This window comes from Mesitornis unicolor, unplaced genomic scaffold (genome assembly GCF_000695765.1).
Source record: "Mesitornis unicolor isolate BGI_N332 unplaced genomic scaffold, ASM69576v1 scaffold34439, whole genome shotgun sequence".
NCBI classification, from domain to species: Eukaryota; Metazoa; Chordata; class Aves; order Mesitornithiformes; family Mesitornithidae; genus Mesitornis; species Mesitornis unicolor.
In genome coordinates, this window is record NW_010207202.1 from 86,162 (window position 1) to 113,947 (window position 27,786).

At 39.7% G+C, this 27,786-nt stretch overlaps 1 protein-coding gene across 1 annotated transcript in view; it reads right to left on the bottom strand.

Moving 5' to 3' along the window:
• Positions 1–27,786, bottom strand: part of SPATA16 (spermatogenesis associated 16) — an 81,108-nt gene that overhangs the window by 46,884 nt on the left and 6,438 nt on the right. Inside the window, exons 3-4 of the mRNA XM_010192049.1 lie at positions 17,286–17,431; positions 5,605–5,694 (exon numbers count right to left, since the gene is read on the bottom strand). Of these exons, the coding sequence (XP_010190351.1) occupies positions 5,605–5,694; positions 17,286–17,431 (236 nt within the window). The remainder of the gene's footprint in view (positions 1–5,604; positions 5,695–17,285; positions 17,432–27,786) is intronic.

Below are 27,786 nucleotides of genomic sequence, written 5' to 3' on the forward strand. Positions count from 1 at the left end.
GGAATGAAATTACTGATGTCAGGATTTACCTATACGTAGACTAGCCCCAAAATAGGGCAAAAATTTATGTTCTTTATCCATGACACCTTGATGTTGCCAATTCCTGCAGAGGATTGATGGAAACTTCATTTTAAATATTTCACCAGTGAACCCTAAATGTATTGAGAATCTGCTATAAGACTATTTCATCTTGCCAAACCCTTCCAGGTTGGTGATGGGGTACGCTTCCTGCCTTTGCTGAAGTTTCTAGGTCATTAGCCCACTGCTAGAAAGCAGAAATAAGTTTCATGCAAAGGAAAATGGCACTTGTATTTAGAGTACTTTTATTATATTTACTATTATAATAATCTGTCCCATGGTTGCATGCAGGTAACAATTTTCTGTATTGTATTGAGATTGCTGTGCAGTGATACATTCTCATTTAATGGCCACTGCCACATAAGAACTTAGAAAATGCTTTACAAATATGAGTTGAGCAATGCATGGGTAAAGGACAAGCCTTTTAAAATGACAGGTGATGCTCAAGAAAACAGCTTGCCAAGCCCAGCAAGATCTAGGGCTTTCCATGACATGGTATGAGACAAGCAGCAGCCAGCAGGTATGTACTGTACAGATCCCAGGAGGTGGGGGAGGCCCCGGTGTCTGCATTGGCTTCGTAGCTGAGCCCTTTGGAGAAGGGCTGGGGTAGCTAGGGTGAACTGCTGGTAGCAGAGGTGCAATGAAAATTCCAGAGCTCTTCCTGGCCTCTGACTGGTGCTTGCCCTGCTTTCTTCTATCTCCTTGCACCTCATGCTCCTGGGTTAGGGACATACGCTGCTGCCAGTGTTCAGATTTGGCAGGGGGTGGGGAAGAAGTGGCATTGACAGCTGCCTCCTACCTGTGATGTGCCCCAGTGTGAGCAAGCTGCTGTCTGACACTTGGACAGTCTCAAGTGATAAAGAATAATGTGTGCAGCACAGAAATAACGGCCGGTGATTTTAGACACAGACTAACATCGTATGTTGGTGTCAAATTAAATAATAGGCAGCGTGGACTTTCCTTTGGGCTTTGACTGATCCCAGCACTTGTCAGAGCTGCTTTCCTAGAACCAATTTATGAAGTGCTCCTTTCGTGGTGTTACTCTAGGGAGGAAGGGGAGGGTCACAAAGCCCCCAGAAGCTCTCAGATCACAGGTCCATTTTCATTCCTAATGCTGGGTAACGTGTGCCCCTGTACAACGCGCTTGGCAGCAGTGGGGGGCAGCCCTGCTCACTGCTGGAGTTGGTGGGGGGGAGTGCGTTGCTATGACAATCGTTTTTTTTTCTTTTTTCCCTCCTTTTGATAGAATTGGATTTTTTTGCTTAGGAAAACTGAAACAATTAGGATAGAGAAAGAATATAAACTTTCCTCTGTTTTCCCCAAGGGAAAGCCCAGGTGGGATGCAGAGCAGGTACCACGGATGCTCTGTGTGCAAGAGGCGCTCAGCTGGCACCTCCTTGAGTTTGTATCCCCAACCCCAATTATGTATAAATCTTTCCTTAGTACAACTCTATGCTTTTTAAAACGAAGCTGGAGATACAAACTAACCCAAATAATTCACCTTGCTTTCTCACACAACATTTTCAAGTCTGACTAGAAGGGGTCTGACCTGAACTCACACAGAGGGTTGAGGTTGACAACTTGCAAATCTGGTTTGCTTTTCAGCTGATGGGATTATCTACATTTTTTTTTCTTTTTAAGTGGGAATATAAAAAAGCTGAGTCAGCCACATCACAGCTATTAAGATGCTAAAACTTCTTCCTCCTTAAGGATTGCTTACCCCTACTCTCTGCAGTCAGATGAATATGAGTTGTTTGTTCTGGCAGAGGGACAGACAGTCTGTTTTCCCCTACATATATACAACTAATTTCAAGTCACTAGTGTTCTAGCTGGTGATAAAAGAGCTATCTTAAGCTTTTCACAGAACACAGTGACACTGTTAAATCAGCACAGCATTTTGATTAGCAGAAAGATGAGAGCTATACAGCTTAATGAGAAAAAGGGCAAAATTCCTTCTGTATTTAAAACTCCAGTTTCAAAGAAAATAGGTGGCCATATTTTCCTCTAAGTTATAAAATTTCACCTTGCCACTGATTCAAGGCTATTCAGTGTCAGCAACAGCCTGCACTATCTGAGTAAAGAAGAAAAATTGCTTTCATGCCTTATTGCTCATCTGGTCAGACCTTGTCCTGTGGATGTGTGAGGCAGCTGTGGGCCTGGGGACTTGCAGGATGCGCAGGCTCTGATACTTCTTCCTTCAGGAGCTCTGAGGCTCACCCTTGGGTGCATGTTCCTTTTCTAGGACTCTTGTCCTTGAAAGCAGGAGGCAGTGGCTTGGCTGCTCGGTCCCTTAGAGACCGTATGGACCTCCGAGGTTCTTCTGCTGCTTCTGCATCCACTTGCATGCACGTGTCCCTTATCTCATCCTTCCCTTAAGGTAGCAGTCCTTATAGGTTGAGATCTCCTTGGCCTTCTCCAAGAGCCTTCCTCAGTTCTGGGACAGAAGTGAGTCCAGGACACTTTCCTGAACTTTCCATTCTGGTTATTAAGTGTTCTTTTGATCAGCTGTGACCATGTTTCCTTTGCAGGGTATTTCCAGTAGCTGCTATTGGAGGTTGATCCTAAGCCTAAATGCCTTCTAATACCTAAAACTTCCTGGTAACTTCAAGTCTAAATTTATACATAATGCATTTATGCCCATTTGTTCAAAAGCCAAGATGGTCTTTCAACTGAAATAAGTTTTCTACCTTCCGAGGTTTAAATCTTTACTGTGTTTGTCAAGAGCAGTCTTCTAACATCACAGATACCAATAGAGGAGAAATATATTTACTGGCTGACATCTTAGTGAAAGTGGTTGCAGCACTTGGGAATTCATCATTTGCAGAGGCTCTGACCCCTCAGTGGTGTTTCAAGGATTGCTTTACAATGCCAAATGGCATTAGGCTGCACTCTACACGGTGGCATCTTATCACAGTGCTATCCTGAAGGAACCGCTACGCAGCTGACAAAACTCAGAAGGGATTTAGTTATGGGCACATCGGACTCTTACATTAATTCAGACATCCTTGCATTTAGACTGTCTCATACGCTTATTCTCCTGATACTGGGCTGTATTAGTGAAAACTACACACAGAGGAGCTTGAGAGATGTTTAAATTACCGTTGAACCCACTCTAACCCAAGACTTTCTCAGAACCAAAGTGTTTGGTCTGGTACCTCCTCAGAAACAAAATCTCAGGGGATCTCAGTCTGATAGGTAGGCTAAGTTAAATGTGATGATCCATGCTGCTACTGCCAAGCAGTACTGCTTACACCCATACAGTGTTTTGGGTGTAGTTAATGGACTATGCAATAACTTAAAAAGCAAATGAGGGGAGCGGGAAGGCAAAGGATACTTAAAAGCAGAAAAAGAAATTCAGTGACCTTGTTCTCATGGAAGAAGGAAGCAGAAATAAGTGACAGCTTATGCTAAGAAAAACCAAGTTTGTATTTCCAGAAACTTCACCCAAATGTCCGTATGCCATGGTCTGTCTGTAACGAGCAGAGTACATTCTGCATCATTACTGGGGTTTGACTAGGACCGGTGACACCAGTGAGATGACAGAAGCAGTGCTAAGCTTAGTTTAACACAATCTGCAGAAGCAGCTCTGCACAGTTGCTATAACACTATGTTAAACTAGGCTAAACTCTGCATACTGCTACAGTCACTGCTATGGATTCAGTCTGTCAGAATGTTCCTCTCCTTCACAAAATACATAATCTCATTTAAAATAATCTAGTTTCCTGAAAACGACTCCATCTGGGGAAAAAAGGCTGACACAGTTCCCTCTTGCCTGCTGATGTAGTAAAGTTACTGATTGCTTATCTGCAGTAACACCAACCACATATTTTCCTAATTTTTGAAATCATATTTATGAACACCTCCTTGGTTCGTAGTGTCTTCTAACATATAGACATTTGTATGTATTTCTTCTTAGGAAAGATCAGTTTCTGAAAGGGTATTTTTTAAAAAAATTATTATTATTAGTTTTTAAAATCTTCAGTGTTACTACTTCAAGGGGAAAATCCTCTTTTCCACCACACCCCAAACATTTCCCTTGGTATCACTTCAGCTGTTGGGATACTAGTGAATTTTTGGGTTTGAAAGTATCCTGAACAGGATTCACCACCTGTCACAAAGCAACATACTCTTCTAACACAGCTCTAAATTGCCTGGCTCATCAGTGGACCTCAAATGTTGAGGATTCAGTGGATAATTATTTCTCTCTGAATCAACAGCCCAACAACATTTTAGGAAGAAGAGACTGTTATTAATGAGATATAAAAGGAGATCTGGGAACTACCACAACACTTCATTATTTTTCAACAAAATGCTTTACTTTTTTGGTTTGAAACAGCTTTGTTTGAAAAGTAAGCTGTGGTTTGTTTTTTTTTTTATTTTTTTAAAAAGTGGTGGGTGGGTTTGCTCTCAAGTGGAATATTCCTGGTTTATCTGAAATAATATTTCTAAAATATCTGGAAAAACTGTTTCCAGTTTGGGGAACTGACTTCTTCTCCCTGTCTTGACATATGAAAGCCAGTGGAGATTACTTTGACATAATCTCGGTGTATGTCCTGCAGAAGGAAAAGTGCTTGTCCGGGAGGCTTTGGCTGAAGTCCAGCACAAAAACTGAAGTTCATCTTCCCAAATGCTCTCTGTAACTCTGCTTGGATAAAGTTGTCTTCTGCGCCCTGTACAAACTGTTTTGCTGCTATTTTAATAGCTTCAGAGCTCTACCATCTTAAATGATGAGCAAAGTGACCCTTTCAGTCTCATGCCTAATTCACACTGACTGCTCTGCCATTAGTTGGCTAATGATTTGTGAAATATTTTGTGATATACCTTGTGGTCTTCAGCTGAACAGTCCTCCAGAAGTGTCTAATGTTAGTAGTAGTGATGATACATAGCAAGTCACCATTGCATTCCCCCATGCATTTCTTTAATTTAACCATGTTAAGTGGTTAAAAACTTCTGCTGTATGTTGAAACTTTTATTTTTTGGCAGCGCTATTGCAAGCACACAAGCAGAGCTTCCTCTTCCAGACTTTCTTCCTGCCAGCAGTTTCCGTTCACACCGGCAATCTCATCAGCTGCATGCAGGCTAAATTTTGCAGCATACCACAGTGCACCCTCAGATCTTGATTTTTTTTTTTAATTTTTTTTTTTTTTGGTCCCCGTCCACTCAGAGTGCCCCTAAGCTTCTGCCTAGGGTTATGGGGAAACCAGGGAGTGGAAGATGCTTGTGTGCATGTAGCTTTTGTGCCAGTGCAGCTCTGGGACCTGACCAGGGCTCACTCCTATGCCTGAGAATGAGAAAGTCTTCCTACATACATTAGTGTAACTGCAACTGGGGACATAATTGGGATTATTCATGTTACGCCAACTGGGAGGATTGGAGCTCTGCTGCATGTGAGATCATATACACAAAGCCAACGCAAAGCTCCTACTGACTTTGGAAAAGCCTGAATATAAGATGATATCCTTACTACTGAGAGCTGGCATGAAAGAGATGGAGAAACCATTAGCAATCCACGAGCAGAGGGAGTACCTTGCAGCTTCAGTGTGTCTCTTTAAACGCCTAAACACAGCAGCTTGGCGCAGGTGGTTCCGGAAATAGGCTGGGTTGAGAATAATGCTCCTTTAAAAGATAAGAGAAATGGGCAAGTTTAGATTTCTGATTTTTAAATCATTAGAAGCTACTAATAATCAAACTGTGACTAAGACACATACTGTATATACTTATTCGATACAACGCAACTCTGTGTGTCTCAGATGTAATATGAACTATCACTTTCTTGACAGCTGTGATATATGAACAAGCATTATTAAAATTTTTATTTAGGTTATATCTAAATACAGTTTCATCAGGGTTTTGTATATTGTTCTAGAAAAATTTCCTGTGTTAATATGCTATAATGCCTTTAGCTTGTCGATAACAAGCAAAAATGCTATAGTACATCTTCATGTTAACCCCAGCCTCCACAGACATGAGTGGCAGTTGTCTGACCTGTCTACCTGGAACAACAGTGCATCTAAAATGTATTGCAATGGTAGTTTGAACGATTTAAAAACACTTTCTGTACAAGTGATAGGTGGGTGGATCTTTGCATGTTTCTCAGACCCTTAACTTTAACAGATGCAATTCCAGGTGTAATAAATTACAGGCTCTAAGTCGATATCAGAAAAAGATGGAAGGGTAAAAATAGAAAAAGCTGAGCAGTTAGACTGACAGGCAGGGTATTCATCTGATGTAAGCGTGGGGTGGGCAAGAGTGACAGCTCCTTCTATGTCTAATTAGTTCCACTTGTGAGAACTCCAACAAGTGACTGGCTTCTCTGGTCGCCACTTCTCCCAGGGTTTGGAGAAAAGGTAGATAAAACATGTTATAGGATGCAAAGTTATATAAAACATGCATGTCATGACATATGCTAAGTACTTAATAGTAGTTTACCACATCAGCAAAGAGATTAATGCTACATCCTACTACAAAGTAAACTTGCAAACTGGCTTTTGTTTCCTCATTGAGAGTTTTGGATATCATAATAGCATTAAATACTACTGCTCTTGTGATTTCGGTTTACTAATAACCACAGAACTAATCCTTTTCATAACCAAATCATTTATTAAAGTTTATTAATTGTCTTGAAAATTATATAAGTATCTATGTAAACACATTCAGCCATAAATTTGCATCTATGGAAACACCCAGTGCAGACCAATAACTGTATTTTCTATATATTTTCAGTGCTCATGGGCTGCATGTCTGGGGCCTTCAGAAGGAGCTTTCAGAATAAGTTAAAGCCTAAAAGTGTCTCCAAGATGCTGTAGACTAGTGAGTCAAATTTACTCTGCAGGCACTTTCTCCAAGGCATACAGAAGAAGGCCTAAAGCTCTGGATGGTTACATCTACATTTTAAAGTAATTAGATACATTGGGAGTGGATCACTAGATCAGAGAAGCTACTGTTGAGGCCCCTACATCTACACTGTTGGCAGTTGGGGCTTTTATTTCAGACTAGATTTAGTCTGTTCCCTTAAGCAAAATGTCCCCGTGTGTGTTGCTCAAAGCTGTCTGGAAGGTCAGCAGTTGGTTTGGATTCCTGTGCCTTATTAGGTGCTACTTGTATTTCGTGCACAGCTCACGCAGACAGTTTTCTCTTAAATTAATCTAGTTTGTGACCTCCAAAACTGGTCTGTGAATAATTTAGTGTGCAGAAAATGGAGAAAACTGGGTAAAGTACATCACAACCCTGCTGCTGTGCCAAACCGAAATGCTAAGGTAGATGTAACCAGTGACATTTCTGTTCTGGCACACTAAAGCTTTACTCTGTATGGGCAGAGCCGCTCTGCGCTCTGGAGATGCAACTTGGCTGAAGACCATCCTGAGGTGGTATAGGAACTAGGAAGCATCTTGGAACTATACTTTCCTAGTCCAACATTTGAAAAAATGTTCAGAAAACTGTATTGAGAGAAAGCATTAACCTGCAGGAATGATCTCTCTGGGAAGCTGTGAGGCAAAAACCAGTGACAAATGATAGCGTTTAACTTAAAGCATTACTGGGGCCAACACAGACCTTAGTGACTGGGGGCACATCTAAAGGCTGAACTAAAATACAATGTATGTAACATCACGGGATGTTAAAAATTATTTGCTCTTAACAAGGAGAAAGAATTGCTCATCAGTAATGAAAAGATAATGCCAACAGCAAAGACTCCAGTTATCAGCCTAAGATGGTTCAGATCTGAAGTTTAGACAATACTGATGGTCACCAAAACTTTATTTAACCAAAAGGTCAAATACTATCAGCAGTTAATGATTTGACCAAAACAGTAATACATTACGTAGATGACAACTGGTACTTCTGCAAGCCATTTTAAAAGAGATTATTGCTGCTGTAAACTGTACTCAACAGTTGATAACAGTAATATTGATATTTTTTAAATTCTTTTTTCCATCTCCAAGTTATCAGTTCTACCACAGCCAAGCAATAGCACTATGAGGGGAAAAATTAAAAAATCAATAATTCCCTGGTAGTTAGCAACACATTTTTCTGTAAGTCTTTGAGCAGGATGTGCTGTGATAGGCTTATAATAAATATAGAACTGTAGCAGATTTTCAAAGAATTGGATATCAGCTTTCCATTTTCCATCTTGATTTTTTTCACTAGTCTCAAAAAGATCAACTGCTTCTCTCGATCTATAAATTCTATGCTGAAAAAACTTGGGCAAACATCAGAAAGCTACCTTTGACTCCTGGCAGCTTGGTTTGATGTTGCTAAGCTCTCTGTAGCCTATACACTAGAAATAATTTATGTTGTACTACTACTCTACGCAAAAGTAGCCCTATGCTGTACTGATGCAGCTCCAGGTTAGTAGATTTTATGCAGAACAGTGCTAATTTAATGCCAAGTGTGCACTAAAACTGTGCAGAGCTATCGCTTTGGCTTTTAAATCTGACTTCGTGTTTCGGGTGATTTTGGTGGAAAAGGGAAAAAAATGAATGAAAATAGGAAGCAAAGGAATCATAGAAACAAAGGTTAAGAGGAAAACCCTAATTTCAGGAAGTTCTCCTTCAAATAAGAGCAGATGGGGACCCATCTGGCCAGGCAGAAATGTGCCAGGCTGTGCACACTGAGAACAAGTCCATGCTCCAAGATCCACCTCCAGCCATGAGCAGTCTTGATGCTAGGCTGGTTAATCCAGTAATTAATTAGGAGGGATGTGTTTCAAGAGGGAGGCTTGAAAGAAGAATTAGGAAGGGATGATGGTGGTGAACGCACCGGCTGCAACACAGTCAGGACAATCTCTGTGTGTGGTGATCTGTGCCATGAGCAGAAGCATCGGTCCTTTGGTCTTTTTACTCATGTGCCTCTTGTGGGAGCTGCAGGTAGGAAAAGTAGTTTTGGCAGGAAACATATGAAAATGGATGGCTCTTATTTTGCATAGAGAAAACTTCTAATCCGCAAAACTGCAAATAAAGTCACTACATTGGAAGATTAAAACCTGTGTTCTTGCCAGGTTTTGCACCCATCTGTCAAATGACTAGGCTAAAGTAAACTTGAAATAGATTTTCATTTATTTTTCGTCTTCACTGTAATCCAAAGACTACCCTGTTAAAAGCCTTTCGTAAATCACTTGGTCAGTTTCTCTCAACAAAACAGTCCTTAAGTAATGCTGTATATCAGCCTCTTTTTTGACATTTTCATTTTTTCATTTTGACATCTTCTCTTAAAAATAATACAGTGTTTGTCCTATTATCTTTTTTAAAATGGTGAGGAGGTGGGAAGAAGGCATCAGCTCTCTCCTCCTCATAGCAATTGGAGGATGTGAATCAAAGACGCACATGTTAGTCTGCAGTTTTCTCTCCATGTTTTTAAGTCTTAATGCTTGGTGTTCAGGAAACACATGTGGCAAGAAACTCAGTTTGCTACATCAAAACCGGCTGCTAGAAATCATGTTGCTTTTTCTCTAAGGTGCACATCCTCTGTTGAATTCCTTCCCAAATGCAGTGGGGATTTAACTCTAATCTGACAGACATGAAAAAGCGGCTCTGCTGCTATCCACCACATCATTCGTGTTTGGCCTTTACAGGCTGAGAAAAAGTCAATGAGATGATTCTATGGATGAAACAAGTGAAAAAATACACTTCACCACTAAACAGACAGTCATTTTCCTTGCTAGTACTGTAAGTAAAAGCTAGTTTATTTGTAGATGTGCATGCAGTTATTTCTTTGAGTGGAAGAAACATTTTCTTCATTGTCCATACCTTGTTAGGATCCAACAAGGTCTTCTGTGCAAATGTGATTTAATAGTCAATTCTAATTGACTATTAGAGAGGAATTAGGTGATTTAACAGAAATAGAAATTCTGTGCTGAAGCAATATGTGCCCCTCTGCAGAGAGATGTGAAGCTAGCACAGGTTGGTATGGCAGTGTGCCGTGCTGGCACGTTAGCATGCTGCTGGTAGGGACTGATTGTACAAATGTAGTTGCTGAGGCATTCTTCACCACAATATTAAATACAATGTCAGTGCAAGTAACGTGTCTGCTGGTATTCAGTAGAAGCATGTATTCAGTTGCTGTAGGCTAATACAATGCTTTTATCTTCAGTGAGTACTGTCAATCAGTACAGCTGGTTAAGCAGCCCCAATATACTTACAGACGAACCTGACAGATCCTGTACAATTAGACTGAACCTCAACTTTCTTCTTTTTCCTTGTTTCATCTATATGGCAGGTAGCTTATTATCTGCAGTGTAGTACAAGTCTTACATCTGTTTGAGACTGCTGTGCTCCATGCCGTGATCCCAAGGGCTGGTTTCAGAGTTCAACTCTACTAGAGGCAGTCAAATTCCTGAATCCTATGGTAGCCAGGAATCAAATTCTTCATATTTTCCTCCAATTTACAAGTGCAGCTGTGTATGGTATTATTTAAGTTTTATTTGGACACCTTAAGGTGGTATGTTTGCTTGCAGCCAACTTAGTATTCTAAACCACTTCTCCTACCGGTGCTGTTGTAGAGAACTGAGGGATGTGTCTTGGGCACACAAAAGTTTACAGGCTTCCCTGCTCTGTGTGAGAGTTTACCAAAGCTGACACCCTGAAAAGTAAAAAAGCCCTCCCTGTTGCAAAAAGCAGGTGGAAATATTTGGTAGGCTTGTGAAAGCAGGTGCGCTGAAGAACTTTCTCCCAGAGGACAAGAGTGTGGTGGTTTCAGTGCTAGTAGGCATTAATAATTAAAGGTAGAAGGAGGGTGTCTGTGGTGAGAAGAGCCACCTGAAGGGACATGTGAGGGAGCCAGGGCCTTTCTCCAGAGCTTGGTTTTGGTCTCTTGGTGGCTGGACAGGTTCAGATCCATCAGTCCATGGGAAGTTTTCTTTCAATTGCCACCAAATACCTGGCTGTGGCTGTGCCCACCCTGCCCTGCTCCCTGGGATGTCTTCCCCCTGTGTGAGTGCTCTGGTCCCTGCAGAAAGAAGCCCCTTTTCCTCCCTGCCCTGTCCACTCTTGTTAGAGAAGGAACACGCAAAATTAGATAACATCTGTGTTATAGAGAAAAAAGCTGGAGGACAGAGAGGCCAGGACCTCTCGGTAGATGTAGCAACAAGCATCGCCACACCAAATCAAGGCAAATCTGGCAGAGTTCAGAGTGGGTTTCTGGCGGTAATCTGATAAATCATTAGGAATCCCTTCTAATATAGTCATCACCACTGAATCAAACCATCAGCTGCAAAGACAGAAAAGCTTCTACCACACTTAGGAGGGTCAAGCAACAGGACCTAAATGCTTATATGCTGAAGAATGACATCTGACTTGTCTTTGTGCAGTTAGATTTCTTTTTTTGTACAACCAATCAGAAATAAATGCAATTAAGGCATCTACGGGCAAGGACCTTCGGTGCACAGAAGAAAACATCTCATGAAGCTTTTGTATCTAAACAGACAGGAAGGGAGGAAGCATGGGTTCCCAAAAAAGGTTTCACACAATGCCTTTTCTCTGTCAGTAAAGTGAAATATAACTGCCATACTAAAAGGTTTTGCAGCAGCAATTTGCTTTGAATTGCAAGCATAAGATAAATGTGCTATACAGGTCTCAATTCCTCAGCTGTGAAGGTGGTATAAAGGAGACTGTTCTCCAGCCCAGAACAAAAAGATATTTAGAAAGATCTTGTTTTGAAGCTCCCAGAACATCTTAACACAAGTGCAGATACTCTGCATTCCCTGTCCTGTTTGCATAATGTACTGACCCCGCACTTTCCAGCTGTACCAGTACCGCTTTTTTGACCACCAGATTTTCTGATGCCATTAGGACTATTGCCATGTATCTCAACTCTTGTAAAACAGTTCAATGTTGCTAGACTTTCCTTCTACAAGGAACTGTATTTCTTCCAGGGCAATTTTCTTTTCCCAAATATGCATTTTCTAAACAGGGTGCCATGGCACATTGTGTAGATAAATGTTTTTGCAATATACCACCATCAAAGTCAAGAGGAATATAACTTTTGATCTCAATGGATAAAGTCTTGGCCCATAAAATAGAACTATATCACTGATATACCAACCTGTAAATAACACGTGATTCAGAGTTGAGAAACAGATTATGGGGAAAAGGTTTCTTATTTAAAAAGTAATAAAAAGTTGAAGTACATTAAAAATATTTTAAATACTGCATGAGAGGGAATTATTTTTTAAGAGTACTTCTGGTTTATATTATCCAGAGCATCTCAATGGAATAGCTTTGTATTAACAATATCTCATCTATTATGTATATTGCAATATGCCTAACACAATTGCTGAAGTAATTAGGTGCTGCTAATTCTTCTCTTCCCTTTTCTTCCCTTTTCTGATGAGATAAAGAGATTAGGAGAGTAGTTTAGAGCACAGTATACACTACACTACAGACTTCCCACAGATTAACAGCATCAGCCATTATGTTTGTCATTTTTCTACTTCTACCTAAAAATCTATGCTCCTCTTAAGCTCTTCTTCTATTAGCTCCTCTTCTACTCTGTTTCCATTTTAATAGTCACTGACTGCACTGTATCATAGCATCTTTGCATTATTTATTTTTGATTATTTAATATTTCACTAGAATTCCATTCTTCAACTTACTTTAATATAGTTCTGTTTTAAAGGTGCAAAATAAGGAAGCTAGGGAATGAAGAAGTAGCTGAATATTGAATTTTTAATCTGAAAATTCTGAACTAATCTGGACTAAAGAGTCTTGATTTATCCTGTCTGTAATAGACTGGCCAAACTTTGAGATGCCTTTTTTTAATGACAGATATTGCTTAAAGCTTGATCACTAATAATTATTTTAAACATTTTGTAAGTGTTTGAAAAGTCATTGGGAAAAAGTAGAGGTTTTAGAATTAAATCTGTGAGGTTTCAGCTGTTTTAGATTTTTTTTTTCCCACTGTGCCTCCATAAGAGATTCCCTCTGTTAACTCATCACTAAAGCAATCGTGTACTACTTAACAGAGGTGCTATTTTCTACTTCATATGTCTCCCTATGAATTGTGCAAGAGGCATTAGAGAGCTCTGCCTTCCACCAAACACATAAAATGGCATTGCAGAAAAAGCTTTACAGATTTGTTACATTCTGTATGCATCGCCTTTCTGGGATGGAGGGAGAAAATTGGCAGTGGGTCATGCTGTGGAGCAGAGTCTGCAAGGACACAGGAAAGTCTTTGCTAACCCCCAAAGATTTTGAATAGCTCCATTCAGCAGTCCCCATTATTGTGAACATATTTTTCAGGCATTACTTAGAGATAATGTTAAGGACACATGCCACAGTGTCCAATTCCTCTTCCTCGCCTCTCCCCTTAAATCTGCAATTTTCAGATTGAGGAAAGGAGGGGAGGGAGTGAAGCCAAGGGATGCTCTGGGAGGGGGCAGGGAGCAAGCATCCTTCCAGATGATGCGTCCCAACGCACCTCCCACCACCAGCTGTGGGCTTCCTACGGCACCACAGCAATCCCATTGGGAAGAGGTGTGACTGCACCTATAGGTAGGCAGCCTCATTCCCCTTGAGGAGTCCTATGGGACCAGCAGCCTCGCTACAGCTGGGCAAGGAGTGATCAAAAGTAGGCAGAAATGAAACAAAATGCTTTTTGTCACTTGTTGCTGCGTAGGTGATTTTAACCTCTTCAACATTTTCTAGTGCTTGATCCACATACAAGATCTCTACAAACACCGGTCTCTGTTTAGGCAACTGGACCAAGCCATGTCTCTGTCATTCTTCAAATCTTCTGTGCCATGAGGACCATAGCAGCTGAGGAAGCGTAAGTGCAGCGGCAAAAAACATATTTCCAGTAGAAAGGTTCTGTGTTATTTTCCCACATGCAAACAGCAAGTCACATAGTGTCAATGCACATGTATTTTAGCTTGCTTAGAGGAAAAAAAGCAAAATAAACAAACTGTAAGGGGATATAGACTCTCATTGAGAAAGTAGTGTATATCATGTTTTGAAGGATCCTCCATCTTTAGTTGTCATGGAGTTCAGCATTGCTTTGTCCAATTTCAAACAGAACTGAATCTTAACAGTGGCTGAGCTGTGTACGTGATGCACTCTGGGTTGTTTTTCCACATGTGACTGCAGCTTTATGGATTTCTCTGTTGGGCCTGGCCCTCTGAAAAGCAGGCATAATTGGGGGATTGCTCTGCTGAAACACTGTGCTCTGCTTCAAGACTGTTTTCATTGGGGGTAAAAATTCAACCACTGACATTATTAGGCTGAGCAACATAAGGCCTAAGTACTAATCTGAGGTTTCTTAGTCAGTTCTTGACTTCTCAGACCTTCACTGTTTTGCCATCTGCTATAATTGAAAATTGCCTTCTGCAACCAAAGGGAAAATCTAATTTCTCAGCAAGCCATATGGGGTTATTAAGATCATTAAACCCTGGTATGCCATAATGCCTGGGCCAAAAGGACCACAGGGCATGCAAATATTGTGTGATTCATTTTATAGCTTCAGCCTGTAAGTTAGGAATTATTTTGATGGCTATCTTATGATGAAAAGTGGTGGTCAAGTAGGTTACTGCAGATGTTGCTTGGTGAGGTCGATGGCATGTTTGTTCAGAGCAGTGACAGATGAGAAGTGGTTTTAATAGTGTTTGATTGCAAAGGGTAAATCTTTTGTATCAGCCTGACAAATGATCAGAACCCAGCCGGTGTCCTCAATTGTGCCAGTGATGCTAAAGGCAGCCTTAAATGTTGATATTAAGAAACCAGTGAATACAATTTCCACTTTCCAGAAGGACCCAAACTTGGCTTCTCATACAGGATCTAGAAGTGACGATACAAATTGCAGTCAATTTTCTTTCTTAAGAGTGGGAAAGCTATTCCCCTGAAGATGCCTTGTTCTTGAACACTTTAAAACCGAGCTGCTGGAATTATTCTTTATTTTCTCCATTTCTCTAGTTCTGATATTTCATAAGATTTCTTCCCAGCAAAACCCTCTTCTATATATTTGATACAACTACGTGTGAGAATATTCAAGCTGATTTTTTTGTTAATAAGGCTTCAGAAATAAATGCAGGAGCTGTGAAATTTACATGAAATTAAAGAAAGAATAGTTCAGTAAATGCAAATACATGCAGAAATGAATATTTTAATTTGGATTAATGATTAATGCCAAAGGATTATCAGCAAACCATTACAATGTGGTGATGACATAAAAACTCAAAGGGAATAAAAATTCAATGTGTACTAGTTAACTGATAGCAGTAAGATATTTTTAGTAGGAGAGCTCAGAGTAATTTACTTGTTCTTTTTGAAAAATATAGCTATTGATTATATTTCACGTTTTGTCTTTATGTTAACTATGCCTCAGAATATTTTTTTACTGGTATAGTATTGTATCAGTTTCTGCATTTTACAATGTAACAACCATAGTCAGTAGATTTATTCTCATTCTGCAAGTTATTAAATGAATTATATTAAAAGTAGCCATTACTAATTGCCACTTTTCTTTGTGTTACGTAACTAAAGAAGTTAAGAAGAAATTGTTTAAATCATATATTAAAAAGAAGAGTGAAGATTTTTTTTTACATCGGTTTCCCGGTGATCTCAGTCTAAATTTATTTTCTCTGAGCGTCATGGGTTTTTGTAGGTCATGGTTTCTGTTTTAAGACAATTGAAACCAAAACATGTCTGAATAGGCTTTAGTTTCACTGGTGTCAGTACATCTTGCAATGTTGAAACCAAGGTAGTCTAAAGGTGGTAAGAAAAATATTTCCTGTTCTAGTTATATTTATACTCTCTGAATAGCTTCCTTATTTTAGTGTTCTTGAAAATTAACTGTGATTTAGCAGTTAGCACACTTAGTTAGCATTACCATTTTTCCAAAAGTTGGGAGTCCAATCAAACTTTATATCTTTTTTTTCTTTTCTAACACGGTCTTTGAGAAGCAGTGAAAAAATGTTGGTTTTCAGTTTGCATGAGGAGTGCATTTTTTTCAGTTGTTGTTTTTATTTATCCATTTTTATTTTTAAAGAGAATCTTGCAGTCTTCCCCACTTTCTCTGCTTTGTCTTATCTAACAGAATACTCCACCTGAATGAATACAGTTTGTGTGCCCACTAGATGTGCCCTGGGAAAGCACCTACTGTTCTCTAACCATCCATGGGCAATTGGCCCGCCAGCCCAGATGGTACATGGGACTAGTCTGAAGGATGCCCCGCCACAATGTGGATAGGCTCCAGGTAGGCAGAACTTTATCATAGAATCATAGAATGTATTGGGTTGGAAGTGACCAACACTTATGGACAAAAGCACTTATGGACAAAAAGTGCTTGGGAAAGGGATTGGATTGGGATGAGTGGGGATGGGAGACAAAGGCCTTGTCATTAAGTCAGGATGCTCAGACTTCCCATGACTTGGCATGCAGCTAAATGAACCTGCTGCCATGATGGCACTGCATTTCTACACCAATGCTTTATTCTTCACCACTGCCTCCTGTGCATTAGGCACAAGCATGTGCTTCCTCTTTTGTTGTATCTACTCTTTTGTAGATACATTCATTTGAGATGATTGTATGAAAAAATCCTCACCCTGCACTAATTGCAGTGTCCATCCTGATACAACTCATACAGGGGGAAAAAATGAACAGAGATCTCAGCCATGAAGTGTTGCTAGCTGGAAATGCATGCTCTTAACAGAAACTATCATTATGCCTGAGTGCTAATTAAAGACAGCACAAACCCAGCAAAATCCTAACTCATCTGAAACTAATGGGAATTTCATCTCCTCCATGTGCAAATTTTGTGTCTGGTTTCTTTATGCGTTGCTAGTGGTGCTGGTCTTTGATGTGGATCACAAGTGAGCCCATGAGGAAATATGTAATGAAAATAATTTGAAGTCATCCCTGACCTAATCTGGATTGAAAAAGATCAAGAGCTCATAATATCATTACTGTCATATAAGGCTGAGCATGTTTATATTTGTCTAGCTCCAATCTTAAGGGTGCCCTGAACTATGTACATGACTCACCTGCATATCCTTACCTAGTGCATTATCAAAGCAGCAAATATATACATTGTTATTATGGCTTAATGTCTCAAATTTTGAGAATTGGTTCAATCTAAACATCAGTGCCATGTGTCAGCCATGTTTTATTTATCCCCCTCTTCTCATTATTAGACCGATTCTTCCTGCACAGGATTTTTTCATAGTCTTTGTTTAATTTTGGATCTCAGTCTTAGCAGTGTATCTAATCAATATTTATTTTTACCTGTGTGAATGATTCAGAGCATCATCAGGCTTCCCCAGTTTTAAGTAGCAGGCTACAAGCTTTGCCTCAATAAAACTGACGATACTGGAAATATCTTCTGGAGATGCCTTGAAGGGATTGACTACAGCAACACCTTTACTGCAAAGCTGTACAAGAAAAAAAAGTTATTTACTGATGTTATAATACACATTTTGCTAGGTAAAAATGCTTTTTGTAAAATATACCCAGACTTTAGCTAAAGTTAGCACTACAAAAATCAGTACAAATACATATGAACATAATATGATAGGCAGCGTCATCTTCCTAGAAGGAATAGTCAAGAGAGCAGATAATAAGCTAAAAAGTAGAAAAGCACTTTTAAGAAAGAAACTACATTTTTCTCTATTTAAAAAAAAAAAGGCTCAACTTCAGGCTCCCAAAATCCATTGCTGTCTTGAGATTGAGGTTGAAGGAGGAGTTTCAGACAGCTCTTTACGTATTTCAGTAGCCAGTGGTGAACTCTACCTTAGGCTCTGCTGCTTTTGTCCCACACGTAGGACAGCAGAGAGCCATATAAGGCAAGGAAACTGTACACTCTCCTCCTCATTTAATGGGGGGACTTTTCCTTCCAGAAAACTGCTATAGAAAGTGAAAAGGATGATATAAACCATCTTTCCTGTCTTTTTGAGCTGTATCACATCTAGCAGAGAGAAACATATTTTCTGTTTAAAACAAATACTTTTTTCCTGATAGATAAATCGCCTGCTGTTCATCACAGCCAGTGATTTTCTCATTAAATAATGTTCTTTTTCATAATGTGCATAATTAGAATTAGATAACCCACAAGTCCCTAAACTTCCTGAGAGTCCTCAGCACTGTCAGAGCTATGATACTGGGAATGACCACCTTCGGTCCTCAAATCTTTACTGCTTTAATCTACAACCAACCTGATTTTGTAATGCCAAAAAGTAGTAAGAATTAGCTTTCAGTTCTTAAGAAAATTCAACTGTAAGCATTTAGATACAACTGTAGACAAATAGATTAAATCTAAAAGTCTTGTCTTTAAGGACAATAACCATACAGTGCGACTAATGAAAATGCAATTGACTGTCCTTTGCTTGGATAAACATCCCTAACAGGGTTGTTCAGTGTGCAATGATTTCATCTGACTAAGACTTCACTGTGAATCAGCTTTAAAAGCAGATTTCTAATGAAGATTTACAAATTAATATTTATCTGGGTTGTGTGCTTAAACTCTTGGATCATGCCAACACCCTTACGGAACTGATATGCAACCGCAACCCAATGTGGGCAAGTGCAGCCTTCACTTTACATGGGTATAACCAAGGGACTCTGACCTGAGTCCAATTTTGCCAGTCACCAAAGCTTCAAAATGGAAAGAGGAGGATCTGGCCTGTTTGTTTAGCTCCTCATCACTAATGCGTTTAGCTATAATAAATAGTTTCTTGTGTGTACAAAGTTAAAATCCTCTGGTTGATCTTTACGAGGTGCAATGTCAACTCAGTAGTTTGAGATTTCTTTAAAAGACTAAATTGGTCAGGGAAAAAACTCTTCTATATATGCATCTTTCTTTGTGTGATCCTTAAAAGCAAGAAGGATTATAGACACACATCCACACTTTGCACCTGCAAAGCTCACCCTATCTTTAATATTTTTGTGCATTGGTTAGAGATCATCTCAATTCTTTATGGGCAACAAGGGTCATTCAAAGAAGTGTCCCCCTAGTTCAGGTGTGATAAATATTTTTTTCTTTCACATCCTGTCTCTGCTGAGCAAAGTTGCACAGTGTCTATAATAACACCCATACGTTTAAGATTTTTCTATCATCTTGTTATCAGTAGAAGTTATAAATCAGAGAATTCATCACTTTTAACTTTGCTCATGGTACCATATATATCTGCTGAAGTGTCTCTATGAATAAGACATGCTATATGTAGCTAAAAGACCCAGAGAATTATGTTCACATCAGTGAACATAAAAGTATCATCAAGTTTTTCTGTAATAACACTTTTCAGCTGAATTGGCCATGCTGTGACCTCTGTTAAATTTATGGGAATGAGATATTTGAGGTTACTCCTTGGACTTTCAAGTTCTTGAATGATTGTGAGAAGAAAAGAATCATTTAGGGATCCCTTCAGTATAAAGTGCTGCAATTCAGAGTTTCCTTGAGTCTTACTGCTGATATGAAGAGTTATGTTTAGACCTGTGTAACCCCACAGTTATCTCTGACAAAAACCAAGACATGTGCCTCTGTAAACCATATCCAAACAGATAAGGATTCAGAAAATATGTTTAAATATAGTAAAGACTGGTCTTCTCCAAGATATCTCGGAGTAAGAGGTCAAAGAAACAAATAATAACTCAATCTTTAATCTCACAAAATCACAGTAATATTTTCAAGGGATGTGCCTACGTTTGGGACCATGTAGGTTGTATGTATTTTACATCCCAAACTCTCTCCTGATTTTTGAGTAGCATCTCTGCAGGGAATCATATGTGTTTAAGCTAAACCCCTCCACACTAGTTTCATACAAACAGAGCAACATATACCCAAAGTAAGATTCAACTTAATTTTAAAGAAATGGCCCTTCTGTTCTAAGCAGAAAAGTTAGGAATATACAAAATAGCCATAGTATCTGGTATCAGTGAGATGCACAATTAAATGTACTTACTGGTATAAGGGTCTTTCTTGGTAGCATTGCAGACATCACTGGAAAAGGTTTCTGTTGGATGAACCATCTTGGTGCAGCCTGACACGCACATCATCATTTCCCAAACTCTGATGGAGGTGGTACCTTTCGTGTGTGTTTCATCACCTTTTATGGTATTTTGCTGGCCTGTCTGATAAAAGGACTTGGCTATGCAGCAGGAGAAGGACTGTTTCCTTTTTTTGTCCTGTCTGCTACTGAATTTTGAGTCTGACTGAGCTGTTTTTGGAGGGTGAGGCAAAGACAGTGCCAGAAAGCACCTGAGAAAGCTCATCTGGGGAAGTTCCCGGGGGAGGAGTTAAGCAGGTAGGAGACTGTGAGCTGGGATTTAGCAGTGCAGGTGGGGATGTGGAGAAAAGTCGAAAGACTCACATCTGAGTTTCAAAGGGGAGAAGAAAAAGGAAATTTCCTAGGGATCCAAAGGAGCCTCTGTAGCTACAGCTTGTTGTAACTTTGGGGAACCCTGCTGGACTGAGAGCAAAGGAAGAAGAAAGGCTGTGCTGTGCACAGACATAATGAACAGGGAGGAGATTTGTTTGCAATTTTCATGTTTTACCTGGCAGAAGTGAGTGTTCTTTATCCTGCTGTAGTCTGCAGTCCAATAACACTACCTTTGAAGATCAAAAGGGCTGTTGGTGTTTTGGGAGTGCTTTAAGTAAAAGGTAAAAGCAGCTCCATTTCACTCTTCTGAATGCCTTAAGGTCTTGTCACAAGGACACGCAAATAGAGATGTGGGCTTGGAGAGGCACTTATGTTCTGGACCATTGAGGGTTTCTTTTTCCCAGAGCTAAGTTACAGAATTTTGTTTTAATTCCAAACTGGGAAATTTTGGGGGTCCATCTTATCTAAGACTTTAGTGCACTTTGGGTCTGCAGAAATCTTGCTGATATCTTAAAGGTTATAGAGGCTATGAAACTGAAACAAAAAATTTAAACATTTGAAGCTTTACAGCCAATCCGATGTTAAAAACCTGTAATATATCATTTTATGTCCTTTACTACAGCTAGCAAATCTAGCAGTATTTTTTACTTTCAGACTAAGTCTGAAGGTGCCCCTGTTAGTAGACAGGAATATTTTTCCAGAAATAGTATTTAATTTTAAAAATCCTGCCAAAGGATATTTATATTTTCATGGAGACCCTTGTTACAACTGAAGGCTGTTGTGCAGGTTTTGTGTATGTGTGGTATGCGTCCTTTAGAAGACTGCTGAATTATCCATCCAAAGAGTTATGAAGTGTGTGTATGTATATATATGTTATGAAATGCAAGGAATTAAAGCACTACTTGCAACTTGTCTTAGTGGTGAACTGATACTAGTTATGTTATACTTTCATTGATAAGGAAGTTTCTCTTGCAACGTGTGGGACCGTATAAATATATTACTGAAACCAAAGCTGTACAAATGCCTGTGATAAAGTACTTTGTCAAAGGTCAGAGAACAAGTCTGTGACACTGTGAACTTAATGTAGATCTTGCTGTGGTATTAAGGCTTTAATTTTGGCGGTAGCGAGCAAGGAAATTTTATGAGTCAAGACCTCCCAGGCACTAGCTAATAAGAAAGAGATGAAAAGATTCCCCAAACCCACCATGGCTTTGGTAAAAGACCAAAGGAAATGGTGGTCATTGAGGTAGCTTCCTAGTTGTCATGTGTGTTATTTGAAGAATAAAATCAGAGTTCTGGTGATCTGAATGTGGGCACGTTGGAACTGTTTTCACTGCAAAGAGGGTGAAAGGTTCAGGTGTAAGAAGCTGTCAATGACAGCAGTTTACTAATCACTGCTATGGCTTTGCGGTATGCTAAATTCAGGAATATGGTTTGCCTTAAAGAATAAGATGCACAATAGATATCCATCTACATGTCAGGATATAGGTACATATTTGACAGCAAATTTAGCTTGGGAACACAAGTAAATTTGGTTAAATGGTGTGTGTCAATGAGATTCTTTGGCAACTTTCAGATAGCTCATGCTTTTTACTTTGCCAGGGAAAGCCTTTGCAAGGGTTAAGAGTTAGTTAGAGTACAGCAATAACCTGCTAGCATTGCTGGAGCTGATTGTCGTCTTTTTTTTGTTAGCAGAAAAATGTTTAATCATGCCTCTCTGTATTAAAGATACCTTTGTGGTTTTCCCTGGAGTGATTTTTAGAGTGGCTAATCAGAGGGTCAAACCTGAAAAGGCAAGAAATATTTAATTAGTGCCTTTTCTTCTCACTAGCAAACAGTCCTAACCAGATGCCTTCACTTCAGAGCCATCCAAGTAATCAGCCTGGAAACGTCACTGAATTGCACATCAGGCACCTGGCAAGTTGCACGCTAACTGCATCCCAGAAAATGTCTGCTAAGGAAGGCTACTTCTGAAAATCACTTTTAAAACCTGAGAGCAAGCCTCACACAGGGCTGAAAAAAACCCTGCTTTTTCTATATTGCACTATATTGCAGTCCTTACAATTATTAGGTACTAATAAAATACTGCAGGAAATGAGTATAACAAGGAACCAGTTAATGGTGGTTTTGTCTCAGTGGAGGGGAAAAAGAAGTCAGTATGGGGAATAAAAAGAGAGAGGGTTTTCTCTCAATGATGTGATTTCATGCAGCATAACTTTCCAGCTTCTATTCAAAGTCATACTGACATCTCGGTATGCAATTTCAGTCAGCAGAGCAGGAACTGTATATAAACCCCCTGTCTTTATTGTTAATGAGTTTTGTGTAAATAACTTGCTAGAAAACATATTGAAAACATATAACTCACTACTAAATATGAATACAGATGTCAGGTAAGAAGAACTAAATTTACTTGGCTTCCTATAATGTGCTCTGCAATGGATAATCCAAATAATACGTACGCATTATATTCTTGGCATATTAGGTGCTCTATGCAGAATTAGCACTGGATTCTGTACTAGTAATGTGTGTGCAGGACACATTTGCTATTTTGGGCATATTATTGGTTACATAGTACTGACTGAGAGCCAGGTATACCTCAGATATGTGAACTTATGAGAAATGATCCCAATTTCTATTCAGAAAACCACTGTTTGGCAGTAAAGCATGGATCCAGAGAATATTGACTTTACCAGATGAGTTGAGCCAGCTGAATGCCCTCACCGTGGGCTCAGGTGGGGTTGGATTCAGCCTGCGCTCCCCATATTTCCATTGGGTTTATCTTAAGCCCTGTCTATATCTAGGCTTAAATTCCTCCTTAGGCTACAACCAGCCTTATTGCAGGAACCAGAGGTAAATGGAAGGGATTTGGTGACCGGGTGGGGTAGAATGTTAGAGAAATTCAAATCTAAATTTTATGCTCCCCAAAGGCTGACAGGTTTTGCTTATCTGTCACTGTTTTAACCTCCTTTTGGAGACAAGAGTTCTCTGCAAAAATGAGATTTTGAGTGCCCACCAAATCCAGAGGATGCAGCATTTTAGTTTGTGCTCATTTCTAGGTGGATGCTGCTCTATAAAAATAAACTTGATGTGAATCTTCCCCTCCCACAGAAGCTAACGATGTTCTCTGCAGCACTCCTAAGTCTAAGTAATTTCTGTTTATTGGCCTAACTTCAGATAAGGGTTTTACCTTCCCCCAGTGCAAACTTAGGGGTCTTTCTCATATTGTAAATAATTTGCTTCGGAGGCACTAAATCAGGGACAAAGGTTTTAGGAAAGTATCATTCATCTGACTTCAGCTTAATCTCTGTACTGTGCTATAAATCTGTGCCTCTCATTACCAATCCCTATTTTACGGCGTGTTCCAGTTATCAGTACTGCCAGGGTGATAGCAGTAGTCACAGAAGCAAAAAAAACCTCCTAAAACCCAACCCCAAGCTCTCTAATGAATCATATATTGCAGAATCAATATACTACAATAGTTTCTGAGGAACTTTATATTCTGTACAACATACTGAAATCTCCTTTATAGATTGCCTTTGTAATTTAAAATTTGTCAGCCCTCCATTGTGAGTCCAACCAAGATCAAACCAAATGGAGGATAGTGTAACTATTCCATGTGAAAACCCAACAATTGGGTAAAAGTCAAAACTGATACCAGTATCCCCTCTTGATAGGATTGTGGTTCAAAATGCCTGTTGGACTTTGAAGCAGAAACATCAGTCCATTGATAGCATTCCCAGGAGGAGCTGGCCAAAACGAATGTTTTTTGGAGGCAACTGTAAGCTGGTGCGATGTGACTGTACTGTAGCAAGATTTCTGAGAGCTGTCATGATTGCTTGGAAAAAGCAATATAATTTCAGGCCAACTAATTTAAGCCCTTTGATGCCAAGAGATTTCCTACTGCTGAGTCCAAACACAGATATCTCACCAGCACTTTTATTAAGGCAAACTATGTGAAAGGTTCACTCCACTTTGATGGACAGGACTATTAGGGAAAAGCAATAATTTGCTGAAGACTTATTTTCATGTCAATTCTGGATATGATATTAAAGTTAGCTACAAGGCCAGCTCTCTCCTCACTCTTCACCTCAGGATGATGTGGATTTGGTACACTCCACCAAGAACCCTCTCAACAGCATTGTCAGCATTACAAACACAGCACATATCCATGCCTCAGGAATAAACAGAAATAAAGCTCTTCCTTAAAGTAACCTAACCAGAATTCATTCCCCTCTACTTTTTATTGTTTGGTTCACCTCTGTAAAGCTTTTCAGCATTTATATTCATTTTACACTGTCAAAAGCTGAACAGGAGTAAGATAACAAATGGTTCTGGTAGCAGCTGTCACCACCTACTGTCTGTGTATGCCTGTGTGAATCTCTAAATGGAAATAAAGTACTTTAATAACACATTTTCTCTAAACTGTCCTCATGGATAAAGTTGCTCTCAAATCAGTCCATGAACGCTTTCCAATTTGGTGCCCACTTCAGCCTGAATCTCTGCCTCTCCTCTGCAGAGTCTATGTAGGTATGCAGCAGCATGATTTAAAGACATTTCGGATAGAAAATACTTTAAGGGCACTCATTTTGTGACCGCCGCTTGCCTGCCTTAGTTGCTTTTGGTGTTTGAACCTTCTCCTAACTTGCCTAATTTTCTTGCTATAAATGAAGCCAATTGTCCACTGCATTTTTGCATTGCATTGGCTCTAGCCAGGAAGTGCCCAGACCCACAAATTAAACCCAAATTGCTCTGCCCTCCCTGTTCCTGTAGGGCACCTTCCAGGAGCAGAAGGCAGCTGGGAGGATATATACCTCCAGTTTCTTAGGGCCCTGAACATAAAAGAAAATCCAGTTCGAGACAGGCTCTAAGGCACAGCTTTACCTTGAGAGAGATGAGAGAGCATTGCACCTTTGTGTTTAGCTGTCATTGGGTATCACAATGCCTGCAACACATGTGGGGAGCTGTGGGGTTCCAACACTTCTAGCCGCCCAACTTTCAGAAAAGCCCTTTGTGGATCCAGCCAGCAGTGACATGCCCTGAGCCATGCATGATTTGACTGCAGAGCAGAAGTCTCAGCCCATGTCTTTCAAGATGGGCTAGTGCCTCCTATAAGGCATTGCCTCCCAAGATTTAATTTTTCTCTTTATTTCCTCTTTTTTCCTCTTTTTTCCCTCTTTTCCCCCTTTTTTTCCTCTCTTTTTCTTCTTCTTCCTTTTTTTTTTTTTTCTTTCCCCCTTCCTTCTCTTGTGTTACCCACTGAGGAATCTACTACATGGATCTGGTCTCGGTTTTGCAGTGATTGTAAAGCAAGTGGTTTGCATGTGTTTAGGTCACTGAGGTTTTTGATTTTAAGTGATAAGTGGTGGGTGATTATTATTTTTAATCAAATGTACTGCTTAGCATTTACAATGTATAGAGAAAATATTTGATGCTTTTGAGCACCTGTCACCTCCAGGTAAATAATATAATAGCATGTGAGGAAACCAATTAGAGTTAATTAGAAACTGACTGATCTGCTTTGCCACCAAAGTGATTGGAAAACATGGCCAGTTCTTTCTGGAATAGGGATTTTGCTCTTGTACACACACGAGTGAGGAAATAATATTGTTTTATGGTCAACGTGTAGTATTCCTTTGAGGAAAATTGTACTTTGTAAGCCAGATCTGTCACAGCAGTTCAGGCAAGAAGAACAGGGGCACGAATCCTCGTAGACAAATAGCCATGCAGTTCCTTTGCTTTATTTCATGGTGATGGGCATGCTGAAAATGTCTAGAAGATTAATAGATTCAAATTCAGTGATCAAAAAATGGGAGCATGTCCAAATGGATTATTATAACAGATTCCCACTCTATCTCACAAGCCAGATTCAAGCCATCTGTAAGCTTCACATTCCTGGTCTAAAATCTTCTGCAGCTGTAAAAGACAATAAGTATCAGTAGGAAAAAAGAATCATTTTCTTGGCTTTGCAGCCTAAAAATATAGTGATGGGACTATAGGGAGAGAAAACCTGCTGATTATCAGGCCTTTTTTTTTTTTAAGCAAGTTAAATGATTAAGCCATATTTAGGAAGCTATTTTGTTATTGGAGGCTAAAAGAGTATATCTAGAGAGTAAAGTCAGCATCTCACACCCAGGCTTTGGGGGATCAGTGACTGTGGTCTTTGATGTTCTCTGTCCAAGACCTAGTATACTCCCAGTGAGTTTCTAGAGGACCTGTGCTGACGATAAGGATATATCATTTATAAGGATGTTTTTTGGTTTTGGTGTTAAAAATAAATATTTAGCCTTTGACATGCTCTCCCTTGAGGACTTTCATGGTGTTAAACTGCATCTAGTCCTTGCACATTGATGGCTTCTTGGACCTCAAGACCCACCTGCAAAAAGAGACAATGCTGGGGGAGGAAAGGTGGGCAGAAATGTGGCTGTGCCCTGATCTTTCTGCAGCTGCTATCACTGATCCAGCGGTCACAACAGGGAGCACATCCAAAGATCCTAATCCTACGGTGCTCCTAGGACTGCCCTTGCAGCAAAGCCTCTGAGAAAGCCGCCTGTGCTTCTCCAATGTACTCTACCAGTGGACAGACTACTTAAGATGAACCTCTTTTCTCATAAGTATTTATTTGCTTCTTGTATTATGAAATCAATGGAAGACTTGGTTGAACCATGATGCCTAACACTATATTGGTAGGTAATTGAGTCCATAAGGCACTGGTGCTGCAGCCGTTTTCAAAATATTAGCTTTTTGTATGTATTGTTGCCTGGAAGAGGGAGTGTGGTCTTGACAAAGCCTTCTCTGCAAGCAGTGAATCACAAGGCAATAAGCCACAGGAAAGGTTAATCTAAAACTCAAGGTGTGCAAAAATGATGGCACTAATGTTTATCTTCCCACCATAGGAGTGGTGCCTGTAATAGCCATCTGTGGAAAATGGAGTTATTCCAGCTTGTGGAAGGCACCAGAACAGCACTCTGGTGAATTAATCACATGTTGTTTGAGGCCTTCACCTCACACGTGGGAAGCATTTCGTGTCTCTGAGATACTCTATGCCAAAAGCTGTGTGATGAGATACTGTGGACTTCTTTCTGTGCACAGCAGTCATCAACCTTTCTCATTTATTTTTTAATCGCAGGGGAGGATTATTTTCAGAACAACAGGGTCTGCAATTTAAATTTGTGTAGGTTTTAAACAGGCTGATGTTTCTGAAGTCTTTTATGCTCTCTGATATTAGGAGATTAGTTTGAGACAAGATCTTTCGATCCTTATAAAGGTTTAATGTTATTTTGTAGCTAAGCTGTTAATAATTGGCTAGAGATTTTATAGATATACATATATGGTTTTCACTGCGGTTTTAAGCTAACGAGTGATTTCTCATACTCTTCATATCCCAGTCCAGATGTTCAAGTCCTATTTCCCTA